The 15,012-nt window shown below is 37.5% G+C and overlaps 1 protein-coding gene across 20 annotated transcripts in view; it reads left to right on the top strand.

Annotated features, from left to right (window-relative positions):
• SPAG9 (sperm associated antigen 9) overlaps window positions 1-15,012 on the top strand; it is a 144,961-nt gene that overhangs the window by 109,252 nt on the left and 20,697 nt on the right. For 13 of the 20 annotated variants that reach the window (XM_021067204.1, XM_021067203.1, XM_021067206.1 and 10 more), the window contains 12 exons: window positions 29-86; window positions 1,506-1,658; window positions 2,120-2,171; window positions 3,947-4,077; window positions 6,834-6,890; window positions 8,163-8,336; window positions 8,874-9,003; window positions 10,093-10,182; window positions 10,535-10,702; window positions 11,136-11,307; window positions 13,075-13,293; window positions 13,584-13,779. In XM_021067204.1, the coding sequence (XP_020922863.1) occupies window positions 29-86; window positions 1,506-1,658; window positions 2,120-2,171; window positions 3,947-4,077; window positions 6,834-6,890; window positions 8,163-8,336; window positions 8,874-9,003; window positions 10,093-10,182; window positions 10,535-10,702; window positions 11,136-11,307; window positions 13,075-13,293; window positions 13,584-13,779 (1,600 nt within the window). Of the gene's footprint in view, window positions 1-28; window positions 87-1,505; window positions 1,659-2,119; window positions 2,172-3,946; window positions 4,078-6,833; window positions 6,891-7,044; window positions 7,057-8,162; window positions 8,337-8,873; window positions 9,004-10,092; window positions 10,183-10,534; window positions 10,703-11,135; window positions 11,308-13,074; window positions 13,294-13,583; window positions 13,780-15,012 lie in introns of all 20 variants that reach the window. The other 7 variants (XM_021067194.1, XM_021067200.1, XM_021067201.1 and 4 more) reach the window with 1 other exon arrangement.

Here is a 15,012-nt window from a genome sequence, read left to right as displayed (position 1 = left end):
CAAGATTTTTATCTTTTATCTTTGGTAGGAATGGGTCGTGAAGTTGAGAATCTTATATTAGAAAATACACAACTGTTGGAAACCAAGTAAGTAAAGAATTTTAACAAGGAACAAAAGATACAGAAATTTCTTCTCATTCAAATCAGTGGCACTTCTTTAACACAGTACAAATGCAGTCTCACTACCCCATCTCCTTCCCCTTCTCTGTGTGTGGGCTCATGTGTACACATAAAACACAAGCAAATAGTTAATGGGACCTAATTTCACTGATCTCCTTTCTACCCTATAAGTACCTGTGCCTTTCTCTTAATCTTTTAGATGTGTTTTATGTGGTTTTTGCTCCCTTGGGGGTTCTTACCTGTCTATTTTCTTATCTCTCCAACTAGGATTTCTTTTATTTCTGCATAAATGCCTTTATCTATACGCACCCCACCTCTTCAGAGCTCTCCCCCATAGTAGCAGATTCTCAGGTACAATTTGTGGGGTCTTAGCCCTCAAACACATTGGAGTTGTGTTTAGTGCAGGAGGTCCGAAGTCATATGGAAAAGCAGATTAGGCCTTTTGTTAACTTGCTATGTCAGAGTAACTTTGCAACATCTGTGTATATCCAAAACAATGTAGCTCTAATAAGGTCCTCTGCCCACTATATCCAAAAGGAACTAGATCTTTGAATTTTTTTTTTTTTTTCCCCAAGTAGAATTTCTCTCTCTTTCCATTTTTTGCTTTTTAGGGCCGCACTCGCAGCCTATGGAGGTTCCCAGGCTAGGGGTCAAATCAGAGCTGCAGCTTCTGGCCTACACCACAGCCACAGCAACGCGAGATCTGAGCCACATCTGTAACCTACCCTGCAGCTTGTGGCAATGCCAATTCTAACCCATTGAGCAAGGCCAGGTTCAAACCTGAATCCTCATGGATGCTAGTTTTGGGTTTTTAACTAGCGAGCCACAACAGGAACTTCTTTTGTTGTTGTTGTTGTTGTTTTGGTCTTTTTAGGGCTGCACTTGTGGCATATGGGAGTTGCTAGCTCCCGGCAATGCTGGATCCTTAACCCACTGAGCAAGGCCAGAGATTGAACCTGCGTCCTCATGGATGCTAGTCAGATTTGTTTCTGCTGCTCCATGAAGGGAACTCCCCACAACAGGAACTTCTAATTCTTTTTTTTTTTTCCTTGCTGCTGTGTGCATCTGTTGATGTGAGATCTCAGTTCCTAGACCAGGGACTGAACCTGGGCCACAGTCATAAAAGCACCAAATCCTAACCATTTAGACCACCAGGGAACTCTCTATCCATTTATTCTTTGTTGATATGTGGGAAGAGTAAAAATAGGCGTTGCTTTGTGGGTTTTTTTTAACCTTTATTTACAAACAACATCAGGTAGAATAACTTTGAAGTATTCATTTATTATTTAGCTTTATGATTGTATAGTTACTTTAGTCCACAAGATAAATAAGCTAAGAGAAAGAATATTTGTTTGTAATGGTTCTCTTGAAATATGTGTTTCTTAGAAATGCACTGAATGTAGTGAAGAATGATTTGATAGCAAAAGTGGATGAACTTACCTGCGAAAAAGACGTGCTGCAAGGGGAGTTGGAAGCTGTGAAACAAGCCAAGCTGAAGCTAGAGGAAAAGAACAAAGAATTAGAGGAAGAGCTTAGAAAGTAAGTTTTCATCATGTTGTTCTAAACAAGACTTGCCATTGTGCCACCAAGATTATAGGTATAAACCCAGGACTGCTGTCTTTGGCCCTCTCAAGTCATGAAGGGCCCAGAGCTGCCTGGGATAGGGTGGAATGCCCAGGTGATTGCTTCTGCTCTGAACAGACCCTTCCATTTATTGAATAGTGTAATTGTTTTGTATATGTCATGATGTGAAAAAAGTTCCAAAAAGTGTTCAAATATTGTTAGGAAATTGTAAACATTGATTTTTTTTTTCCTTTACCCAGTTTTGTTTAACACCTGGTTTTCTGAGAACAGTGCTATGATAATGTTCTTTTACATGAAGGAAGCTAAATACTCTGCGAAAAGAAAAGTAATCATTTAGTGGTAGTTTAAACTTTTATTCTTTAAAATGGTGAACTCAACTCAAATAATGTTTTGATTTTTTTTTTCTCGCCCACTAGAGCTCGTGCAGAAGCTGAAGATGCAAGGCAAAAAGCAAAAGATGATGATGATGTAGGTTTATAATTTTGAACTTGTTTTTTTACCTTAGCCCCTTTTGGTATTTAGGGGAAATCTTGTGTTTTATGTGGTTTTTGCTCCCTTGGGGGTTCTTACCTGTCTATTTTCTTATCTCTCCAACTAGGATTTCTTTTAAGCTTTGGCTATCATGTTATAACGATCAAAAAGAAAAGTCGAAATCTTAATTATGGTTGTGGATAGGATAGATCATGCTACCACATGGTATCCAGATGCTAAGCTATCTAGCTACATGTAGTAGGCACATTTTTCCTCTGTGGCTTTGTGCTGTATAAACATGTTCAAGCTCAAGGACTAGCTGGGGGACATTTGGAGTTTTTTGTTGTTGTTTGTTTTGTTTCAAATTTTAACTTAGAAATAAATGAAAGGCTTAGTAATAAAAATAATTTAATGTTATTAAACATAAAAAGAGTTAGCCCATACTGCTGTCAACATATATAAATACAAAAGAACAAATGTGAGCTTCTTGCCAAGGTTTTTTGTTTGTTTGTTTTGCTTTTTAGGGCTTTACCCTCAGCGTATGGAGGTTCCCAGGCTAGGGATCAAATTGGAGCTACAACTGCCAGCCTACGCCACAGCCACAGCAACTCGTGATCTGAGCTGTGTTTGCTACCTACACCACAGGTCACAGCAATACCGGATCCTTAACCCACTGAGCGAGGCCAGGGATCGAACCCTCAAACCTCATGGTTCTTAGGTTCGTTTCCGCTGTGCCAGGATGGGAACTCCACTGACCTTTTTTTAAAAGGAAAGGTCAAGTTCTGTGGCAGGAGGACAAAAGAGGAGACTGCTGAGAACTAATAAGCTAAGCTCAGCCTCTTTCTTACTGTCCTCTGACTTTTCAGCTTTGATTCAAAATGTGTATACTCCACTCAACAAAACTAAAGCCCTGCGGTGAAACCAACCTTCCTTTCCAGAAGAGCGCTTAGAAATCAGCAGAAGGAAGTTGACTTGAGCATTCCCCTTTGGGTTCTCACTATACTCACACTCTAATAATAATTCTGGTTAATATAGTTGTCCCCATCTTGTATTTCTTTTGGAGTTTTAGCATTGGGTATCTTGGTAACTAGCTCCAATAAGTTTACACTTTATGCTGACCTTGAGTGTATATATAGTTTGGTAGTACCCTTTTGGAACTACTTATAACTAATTTCTGAGTGACTAGCATTTATTATAGGACACGAATGTAAAGTATTATTATGAGGACATTTCCAGGTGAGCTTATTAAATCTATAAAGATATATTGGTTTTCTTTAAAATCTACACTGTTCTTATATTTCCTTTATAATATGTTTAAATATTTGTATTTATATTCAGAAATTAAATTTTCTACTTTTCAGTCATAAGCAGTTAAATAAATCTCTTTATAGATTTTATTTTTGTAAGGCCATTTTTCTTTAAATTAGCTATTTATATTAGAAATGTTGGGAGTTCCTGTTGTAGTTCAGAGGATTAAGAACCCGATGTAGTGTCCATGAGGATATGGGTTCAATCCCTGGCCTCACTCGGTGGGTTAAGGATCTCGTGTTGTTGCAAGCTGTGGTGTGGGTCGCACGTGTGGCTCAGATCCATTGTTGCTGTGACGTAGGCTGGCAGCTGTAGCTCTCATTCGACCTCTAGCCAGGAACTTCCATATGCTGCAGGTGTAGCTGTAAAAAGAATAAAAATTTAAGGAATGTTAAAAGTTTAAAGATATTACTTCAGTCTGATTCAGGGTCCCAGAGTGATCTTCAGTCTTCTTTTCGTTATAGAGTGATATTCCCACAGCCCAAAGGAAGCGGTTTACTAGAGTAGAAATGGCCCGAGTTCTAATGGAGAGAAACCAATATAAAGAGAGATTGATGGAGCTTCAGGAAGCTGTTCGATGGACAGAGATGATTCGGTTTGTATGAGAAATACCTCTGGTGGTTTTTTTGCTTTTTGTTTGCAATGTTTGACTATTCCTTCATTCTGAACTAGAGTTCTTCCTGCACTGGGGATCCAGGCCTCTTGCTCTGTTTACTAGGAGAGGTCTAAAAAAAAACACTGGCAGTTAGTAACAGAATATTATCAAAGTTGGGTGCCTTTTAGGCCAGTAGGGCTCTTAGAGAATGTTCCCACAACAGCTAAAAGGCAGTTGTTATTACTTAAATGATGTCTGTTGATGAAAATAATAAACAACCTATAATAGGAATAGAAAAGTTTTACTTGAGCCAAACTGAGGACTGTAGCCTAGGAGACAGCCTCTCAGATTAACTCTGAGGAACTGCTCTGGAGAAACATGATTTTCAGCACAGTTGTGTATTTTGTAAGAAGAAACAGCATCAAATAAATCAGGGATATATTCCTTCAAGGTTTCAAAAAAAACAGATCAACACATACACAGTGAGTCAGTATGGCCTTGGCACCTGGGAAGGAAGCCTTATCATCAAAGGAGTACGAGCATTGGTGTCCCAGGAAGGGAGGCATTTCATCTTTATTTGTCACGTGGACATTCTTTACTTCTGGTTGATGCACCCTTTTCTCTAATAATTAAAGCAGGTGTACAATGTATGTTTGATAGGCCACAAACAAGCTGTTTTAGTTAGCATAACATCTTGTATAAGCCAGAATGACTTCCCCATACCTCAGTGTTTAGAAATTTCTTTTATCAGCCATTTTTCGAAAGAATATAAAAATTTGACACTACTTTTGCAATAGTGTCAGGAGAAAGTAAAAATTTCATATGCTACGTAAGAAATGAAATCACTTTTACTCATTGTCTTCCTGTAAAATACTGTAATTACTCCTTTTTTTTTTTTTTTTTTAAAGGGCTGCAAGTGCTCCACATGGACATTCTCAGGCTAAGGGTCAAATAAGAGCTATAGCACTGGCCTCAGCCACAGCCACAGCAACATGGGATCCGAGCAGCAGGACCTACATCAGAACTCAGTCACATTGTATCCTTAACCCCCTGAGTGGGGCCAGTGATTGAACCGAAATCTTCATGGATACTAGTCGGGTTTGTTTCCACTGAGCCACAACAGGGAATTCCCCTGATTTTTTTTTTCTTTTTTTTTTTTTTTTTTTTTTACCCTTTCTGACGAGTCATGCAAAATCCAACTTGCGTTGATATCTTTGTCAGTTGGAGCTTAAATCTCATCTAATGCTGCCATCTAATGGTCATATCCTCAGTAATAGCATTCCTTACTTTAATTTTAGAAAGAGCTCATGAAAAGTTTATAAACTAGTTGCCCCCTAATTTGCCCATATTTTTGAGTTCAGATTGTCACATCACGTTAATCAGTAAGCAGTACACACTGACACATTGTTTTAAAGTATATGAACATATTTTCTAACCACCAGCTTGAACTTCCTAATGATATTCTTTTACTTGCTCAACAATAATGAACAAAACATTTTGTATGGCACATTTACAATTTGTAAAAATGGTAATTGCTTATAGTTGCTAAGAAAGAGGATGAATATCGTAATCTTTATTTGTTGCACAAAGAAATTAATGTACTGATAAGTATGTTCTTAACACCAGCCTTTTAATGGTTATTAGCTAAATAATGAGTAAATATTTCTTAAACGGAGGCATATGGGCAGGCTCTACTTTTCATTACTAATTTTAATTCTAGAAGCCAAATGGTAGTCAACAAGTGCAAATAAAAGTAAATTTAAACTTTCTCCATTGAATTAAAAGATGTTTTAAATTTAATCTTAAACAAAGGGAGAGGAGTTATCATCTTGGCTCAGTGGTAATGAATCAGACTAGTATCTGTGTAGATTCGGGTTCTATCCCCTGGCCTTGTTCAGTGGGCTAAGGCGTTGCCATGAGCTGTGGTGTAGATTGCAGACGCTGCTGAGATCCTGCCTAGCTGTGGCTATGATGTAAGCTGGCAGCTACAGCTCTGATTTGACCCCTAGCCTGGAAACTTTTATATGCTGCTAGTGCAGCCCTAAAAAGCAACAAAACAAAACAAAACAAAAACAGATAAAATAAAAAAACCAAAACAAACAAAAAAAAGTGAAAAGGGGGCTGTGCATCTGATAGTGATAGCAGAATCCATGCAACCTTACTAATAAATCAGTTTGAAATGCCTTTTCTTCCTTTTTGAAATTTTGTTGAATTGTCTGTCAGTCTAGTTTCTTTTCTTCCGTGCTCAACTTTTCCATGATGTTAAAGTTTTAGTCCTGTGAAAATGACCCATCAGAATGGTAAGGTTGTAAGCTAGTTTTTGAAATTTGAAAGTATAAGACAAATGACACCTTTATGTAGAGATAGGAATGTACAAGGCAATATTTTGATCAAAGAGAAAGTTGGAAGATAACTTTTAGGTTAACTTGACATTTAGGCTTGTTGGCTATCTGTCTAGCACCGATAGCAATCTTGCCTCCATCAGTAGTCTGAGCTCTTTGAGGGAGAGATGGTATTTTATTTATATTAGTTGTATTGGCCTTAGCTGGCTGACTGATAACATGATATGTCAAAGTAACTACTTACTGAACTTGTAATAAACTTGAAATAAACTCCGTATATTTCCTGAATTTCTTGGGTCCCTTGTTCTTCAGATAGAAAGCTAGAACGACTCACTAATAACACATCTTTCCCTTTTCTCCCTCTTCTTTTCCCTTTCCCTGTCTCTCTCCTTTTCCCTTTCCCTTTCCTTGTAGAGCATCAAGAGAAAATCCAGCCATGCAGGAAAAAAAAAGGTCAAGCATTTGGCAGTTGTAAGTATCTAAAAACACATAAAACATGAGCACTTTGATGCAAGAAGATGAGAATCAAAATTTATTTTTAAGAATGATTTTGTATTTTCATGCTTTCTTTCTTAAATTTAGAATTTATAGCTAAACTGAACTTTTTCTTTTTTATGGTATGTAGTATGCCAGCTCGGTAAGGCTGTTCTTGAGGACCAAAAAAAAAGCTGTCGTAAGCTGCATCATATTGATTATGCATTTGGTGGAACCTTCTGCTGAATTAATAAAAGAATGCAAAATTATTCTTAGAGTTGATAATTTCCTGGACCCCCATTAAATAAGTTATTGATTCACTGGTTATGTGATTGTAAGGAACTTTACAAAGTAAAGATTAGAAATTTAGTGTTTGTGGGGTTTGAATAGTGTGTGTGTGTATGTGTTTTGCATTTGAACGGTTTGCGCCAGAAGTATTGTGCATTTACTGTGCTTAAAACTTACCCCCCTTTTGATGAATCTGCTATTTAATTGAAAAAAAAATTTTTTTGAGTGGATGTGAAAATAGTTATTTAAATTGAGGTTACTAAGGGAATGTATAAGATGTGTGCTAAAATGGTAATATCTGTTCTATGACTGTTTTTAGAACTGGCTTGCTAAGCTTCTGTTCAAGCCATAACCTTGCTATTTAACAATCACTGGCTAAAGGAACCATTTCATTTTATTTCTTCCTTATGAGAATTTCCCTGTACTTAAGAAACATCTTGGAGTTCCCATCATGACACAGTGGAAACGAATCTGACTAGGAACCATGAGGTTGCAGGTTTGATCCCTGGCCTCGCTCAGTGGGTTAAGGATCCAGCGTTGCCACAAGCTGTGGTGTATGCGGCTTGGATCTGGTATTGCTGTGGCTTAGGCAGGCACCTGTAGCTCCAGTTCAGCCTCTAGCCTGGGAACCTCCATATGCTGCAGGTGTGGCCCTAAAAAGCAAAAAGCAAAAAAAAAAAAAAAAAAAAAAAAAACCCAAAAAATAAATAAATCTTCCTTTCATTATGAGAATTGCCAATTAAAGAACAAGGATCTGCCATTCTATGCAATAGTTTCTCTTTCCTGAATGTCTGAGTTTGGCTGTGAGTTACTGCTAAGGCTGCAGTGTGTGACTGCAAACTTTTTTTTTTTTTTTTTTGCTGGTTTCTAACTCATTGCCTCATGAAAGCTACTCTGGAATTTGTGGGAAATGGTGGTTTGTTTTTCATCACACTTACATACACACTTATTATAAACAAATCCTCTCTTACTTCTTTTTAGTTTCAGCCGACTTTTCAGCTCCTCAAGTAACACTACTAAGAAGCCTGAACCACCCGTTAATCTGAAATACAATGCACCCACATCTCATGTTACTCCTTCAGTCAAGAAAAGAAGCAGCACCTTATCTCAACTCCCTGGGGATAAGTCCAAAGCCTTTGATTTCCTTAGCGAAGAGTAAGTATTTTCCAGAGTAGTGGTTATGGCCTAAATCATTTTTATAGTAACAGTTCAGAGTATTTTTGCCTCTTATCAGATGAGTTATAAGGGTTTAGATAAAACTATAAACTATTCCTGTAACTTGACTACCTACGTTGCTCATAGTTTTCATAAAGAGAAGAAATTTTTTAAAAGCTCCTTTTTGCTGGTATGGTAACATTGATAAATATTAATAGGAATTTTGAAAGTTCATGTAAGCCTTTGTCCTAAATGTTTGAATTTCCTTTAGTGTTGAAGGAATTGACTTCCCATCCTGATCCTGCTACTCATTAGGTATATGAACTTGGGGATGTTAACCTCTCAGAGCCCCAGTCTCTCTGCCTATAAAACGAGTATGATAACCTATCTCAGATGTGTTAGGATTAAATAATATAGTGTCTCTAAAGTGTCTGACACAAAGATAATTTTTTCTTGTTATTTCTGCTGTTTTAGCAGGAGAAGGGAGATAAACTGTTAATTTGCTTAATTTAAAAAGGAAATTTCTTTTCCTTTTAGAACTGAAGCTAGTTTAGCTTCACGCAGAGAACAAAAGAGGGAACAGTATCGTCAGGTAAAGGCACATGTTCAGAAGGAAGATGGTAGAGTGCAGGCTTTTGGCTGGAGCCTGCCTCAGAAGTACAAACAGGTAGCGTATGACCATGGTAAGAGCATCTAGTGGGAAATGCCAGGGGACAGGCGTGTATGCCTGGGCACGAAGGACTCGAAATGTACATCCTAAACCTGCTCCTTTCAAGCTGCTTGGACTTGGCACATGGCTAGTGAAGTGTTGAGGGTAGGGGTTTTCAGGCTGTTTTCCAAAGCCCTACAGCTCAAAAGAAATGCCTCTGAGTCTATGAGTAGGGAGAGGGATCATTAAGAGATGGCTGTGTACATGAGACTCGGGGTGTGCTGCTCTATTTTTAATATTTGAAGATTTCATTTAAAAAACTATTTTAAATGTTTGAGGAAGCCATTGTCATGGAGCCTTTCAAACTGTTATTTAAAACTCACTTCAGGGAGTTCCCATCATGGCTCAGTGGTAACAAACCTGACTGGCATCCATGAGGACTTAGGTTTGATCCCTGGCCTCGCTCAGTGGGTTAAGGATCCAGCATTGCTGTGAACTATGGTGTAGGTCACAGATGAGGTTTGGATCCCATGTTGCTGCAGCTGTTAACTCTGATTCAACCCCTAGCCTGGGAACTTCCATGTGCCGCAGGTGTGGCCCTAAAAAGACAAAATAAATAAATAAATACATAAAGAAATACATAAATAAAATAAAACTCAATTTAGGAGTATCTGTGGTTCAGCAGATGAAGAATCCAGCATATTCACTGTTGGGGCGTGGGTTCAATCCCTGGTCTGGGAACTTCCACATGCCGTGAGCTCGGCCAAAAAAAAAAAAAAAAAAAAAAAAAGCCCACTCAATTCAGGTCTTCAGGAACCTTATTGTATTCCCTACTCCTAAAAGATAGACACACACACGCACGCACGCATGCACACTCACATGCGGGTACTAACAGGTCCGTGAATTAGTATATCTTTTCTAAGCCCCCATATCATTTTATTCTCTCTAATTGCCATTACATTTTCTGTTTATTTTTCAAATAAGAATGACAAAATTAACTTGAACTTGATTTCATAGAGTAAATAATGAAACAGCCGTGGTTAGTGGTTCTGTAAGTTCACTTCTGATGAAGTTTACAAATGTGTCTTTCCCCTCTCCAATCATAAGGTAACCAATGGACAAGGGGAAAATAAGATGAAAAATTTACCTGTGCCTGTCTATCTCAGACCTCTAGATGAAAAAGATGCATCAATGAAGGTAAATTAATTTTGAAGTGCTATAAATTGAAGTGCTATAAATTGAAATGCTATACAATTTGGTTGTGATGATCGTTGTACAACTATAAATGTAATAAAATTCACTAGGTAATAAAAAATTTTTGAAGTTAAAGGAAATATTACTTAAGCTCTGAGTTGGTTTTTTTTAAAACTAAAAAAATTTAAATTCTCCTGTGGGTGGGGTTATTGTCCATTTTGTAGTTTTAGACTTGAATACTTTGACTATTAGAGCCCTCTATTTGTAATCATTAGATTTTTTAAAAGAAATGTGAAAATTCTAAACATTTTTAGAGAGAAAGTGACTTAATACCATCCTTTTTTAACCCCAAAAGCTGTGGTGTGCTGTTGGAGTCAATTTATCAGGTGGGAAGACCAGAGATGGTGGTTCTGTTGTTGGAGCAAGTGTATTTTATAAGGATGTTGCTGGTTTGGAATCCGAAGGCAGTAAACAGCGAAGTGCATCTCAGAGTAGTTTAGACAAGTTAGATCAGGAACTTAAGGTAAGTGCTTATACTTAACATTTTGACCTGGTTTCTGAGACCAAAGTTTAGCTCTTTGGTCTCAAACTTAATTGTGGGTCCAGCTTCTAATTGGGATTACTATGCCCTTGCCTACTCCTTATTCCTGCCCCCACCTTAAATCAGTTTTACTGGGGTATATTTTCCATAAATTAAAGTGTACTCTCGGAATGGGTACAGTTCAAAGAGTTTTGACAAATGTATAATAACCAAAATATGTTTATCACTGATCTGCTTTAACTGCTAGTTTTTTAGTCTACTAATTATTGTTGAATGGTGGTTATATTTTCAACCTTCCAAATAATCTGGAAATAAATTTGAAATGGTATTGCCTTTTACTATAATAGCATAACGTATGACTATTTGCATATACATACCATTTTAAACATTCATTTTCCCTACTTTGCCTATGCAGGAACAGCAGAAGGAGTTAAAAAATCAAGAAGAATTATCCAGTCTAGTCTGGATCTGTACCAGCACTCATTCAGCTACAAAAGTTATCATTATTGATGCTGTTCAGCCAGGCAACATCTTAGATAGCTTCACTGTTTGCAACTCTCATGTTCTTTGTATAGCTAGTGTACCAGGTAAGAGTGACTCATGCTCTTCTCTTTCCACTGTGCATAGATCTTTAACTGACAGGAACTGATTGGTTACTGGAGATAGTTATGTACCACTCTCTCATGGAGTTTATGTTCTAGTTGGCGAAGATCAAAAATAAACCAGGAACAAATGACTAAGCAGGATATTTTCAGATGCTGTGAAGAAAATAAAACAATGGAAATATGAGAAGATGAGTTGGAGACAGAGGGAAAGGGGCTATTTAGGTTGATTAGTAAGGGAAGGCCTTCTAAAGTTCTGGATAAAATATTATGTGATGTTAAAACATTGGTTTAAAAATTAAAGAGGTTGATGTTTTATCTATATAGTAGAATACTATTCAGCCATGTAAAGGAATGAGATTCTAGTACGTGCCATAACATGGATTAACCTTGGAAACATTATGCTATGTAAAATGACCCAGAAATAAATAGTGTATTATCCTACTTATATGAGCTATCCAGAGTAGGCAAATTCATGAAGACAAAATTTAATTAGACATTACCAGGGGTAGGTAATGAGTGCATATTTTCCATGTGGAGTGATGGAAAAGTTTTGTGCAGCTGTGATGGCTGCACAACATTGTGAATGTAATTAATGCCACTGAATTGTATACTTAAAATGGTTAAAATGATGGCAAGTTTTTTGTAGTATATATGATATTTGACTATGATAAAATTTTGAATATGATATGAATAAAAACAGCTCTCTAAATAAAAAGAACTGAAGAGATTTATCAGCATATGGTAAATGTTTAGTTTTAAAATATGTTACTCATGTCTTTTTGGGGGGGAGGTCTCTTTAGGGCTGCAACCATGGGCATATGGAAGTTCCAGGCCACAGGTCAAATTGGAGCCGTGGCTACCAGCCACAGCCACTCCAGATCTGAGCTACCTCTGTGACCTATAGTGCAGTTCATGGCAACACCAGATCCTTAATCCACTGATCAAGGTCAGGGATTGGATCCACATCCACATGGATACTAGTTGGGTTGGTTACTGCTGAGCCATAAAGGGAACTCCCTGTTATTAATATCTTAAGGAACTTACATACACCTAGGCTGTGTTTTTGTTTTGTTTTGTTTTTTCTTTATAGGGGTGCACCCACAGCATATGGAAATTCCCAGGCTAGGGGTCGAATTGGAGCTACAGCTGCCAGCCCACACCACAGCCACACCAACACCAGATCCAAGGCTCATCTGCATCCTACACCACAGGTCATGACAACACTGGATCCTTAAGCCACTGAGCGGGGCCAGGGGTCGAACCCATATCCTCATGGATACTAATTGGGTTCGTTACCACTGAGCCACAGTGGGAACCTCCTGTATTAATTTTTAGTAATGGTGGAAGTTCATATTTCAAATAGTAATCTTGATAATTTAAAATTTTTTTGCTGACTTCTAAGAAATATTTAGATTTCATTATTTTTAATCTCATTAGGTGGCTGCTGAAGAGCTCATATTAAGAACAAAAGCGTCATTCCTGACATTTTCATGTTTACTTGTGCTTGTGTTAATAGAAGTTATTAAATTAGTTTTTAAAGCTACTTTCTCAATTTGTGAATTGATTTTAAATTAGTTTAAATAAAATTTAGTGACCATCTTGGCATTGTATTTGAATAGCTATTTGTCTCACCTTCACACTTTTATTAAGTCTTCACACTTTTTCAAATCTACAGTTGCCTTCATCGAGGAAAATTTTATTTATAGGAATTTATTTAGCTATTAAGTGAAGGTTTATCTTGTTTTTCAGGAGCACGAGAAACAGACTACCCTGCAGGAGAAGAGCTTTCAGAATCTGGACAGGTAGACAAAGCATCTTTATGTGGAAGCATGACAAGCAATAGCTCAACAGAGACAGATAGTCTGTTGGGAGGCATCACAGTGGTTGGTTGTTCTACCGAAGGTGTGACAGCAGTCGCCACTTCCCCTAGTACCAACGGAACTTCTCCAGTGACGGAAAAGCCACCAGGTATATCTGTCCTCTGTAGATTCCACCTGTATAGAGTCTGAGCCTGTCCCAGATACTTCATTATGGACTTAACTTAGATCTTAAAGTAACAAGGATGAAAGAGCTTGAAAGAAGATGCTATAGTGAATGTTAAATGAAATCAAGAAATCAAGAATTCCCAATTTTATTATATAGTCTGGAAAAGAAGGGGTTAATGGAGTGGGATTCTCTAGAGGAGGGTTTGTGTGAGGGAAATTACTGGGAGAAATGTTCAAATTTGTAATATTTAGCATGTTTTATTTACTTTTTAGAAAAGGAAGCAGAAAATAGTGAGGTTGATGAAAATGTTCCAACAGCAGAAGAAGCAACTGAAGCCACAGAAGGCAATGCAGGGTCAGCTGAAGATACTGTGGACATCTCCCAAGCTGGCGTGTACACAGAGCATGTTTTTACAGATCCTTTGGGAGTTCAAATCCCAGAAGACCTCTCACCAGTGTATCAGTCAAGGTATACAGATAGATCAACAAAATAGCAAACGAGATAAGTGTACTCAAAAGGAACCAAAATGATCTCAAGTAGCCAAAATGTTCCTACTCATTGACATTGTTATGGCAAATTTAGATGTTATTGCTTATTCTTACTATGTCTTCATCTGTCTTACATTCTCTCTGGACATCTTTTTTTTTTTTTTTCCTCCCCATTTGCTCTCTTTTCCTTCCAACTTAAAAAAATCTTCCCTATAAAGTATATGAGTCAGAAATCTTCCCAGTCATTTTCTCCTCTATTTTTTTAAATTGCTGTACTCACTATCTTCCATTCGATTAATAACTCTTTGCCATTTTAATCCCTACCCCTTCTCTCACACCCACTCTATCAACAAAATTGACTATTTAAATTTAAATTTCCTATGTGGGTTTTAATGACCTTTTGAATTTAGATTTCTGGCAGACATTTTATTAGAAAACAATTTGTTTTAGACTCTGCTTTCAAAAGGATACCCATTTAGCAAATTCTTTAATTTTTCTTTCTTCCCTTCTCGAGGCCTTATAGAAAGATAACAAGGGTATCTGTCAAACTGGAGTCTTTTTACTGTTTAATATTCTTCATTTTAGTGAATAGAGCAATCAAGTGCCTATTAATATTTAATTAACATTTAATTGTTAATTTAAGAATAAAATCATCATTTTATACTTACTGATTGATTTGTCTGTTTGTAATTTGATAGCCCCTAGGTAAATGTCCTCTGACAGTCCAAAAGAAAGAAGGTTTTCGGATAGAATACAAGCATGTTTCAGCTTATGAATTTATTTTAGAAAATTCTTGGAGTGCCCGTCGTGGCTCAGTGGTTAACAAATCCAATCAGGGACCATGAGGTTGCGAGTTCGGTCCCTGGCCTTGCTCAGTGAGTTAAGGATCTGGTGTTACTGTGAGCTGTGGTGTAGGTTGCAGATGCAGCTTGGATCCCGCATTGCTATGGCTCTGGCGTAGGCCAGTGGCTACAGCTCTGATTTGACCCCTAGCCTGGGAACCTCCATATGCCACGGGAGCAGCCCTAGAAATGGCAAAAAAGACAAAAAAAAAAAAAAAAAAAGAAAGAAAAAAAAGAAAATTCTTCATAATTCACCCAAGTGTGTGTGTGTGTGTATGTGTTTACTTTGAAGATAAACCATCCCTCTTCCTCCTCTCCCCACAGAAGAAAGTCATAAAGTTCAAAATAACTGTAAGGGAGAACTTTAACTA

This window comes from Sus scrofa, chromosome 12 (assembly GCF_000003025.6).
Source record: "Sus scrofa isolate TJ Tabasco breed Duroc chromosome 12, Sscrofa11.1, whole genome shotgun sequence".
NCBI classification, from domain to species: domain Eukaryota; kingdom Metazoa; phylum Chordata; class Mammalia; order Artiodactyla; family Suidae; genus Sus; species Sus scrofa.
This window is presented reverse-complemented; position numbering and strand designations above follow the sequence as displayed.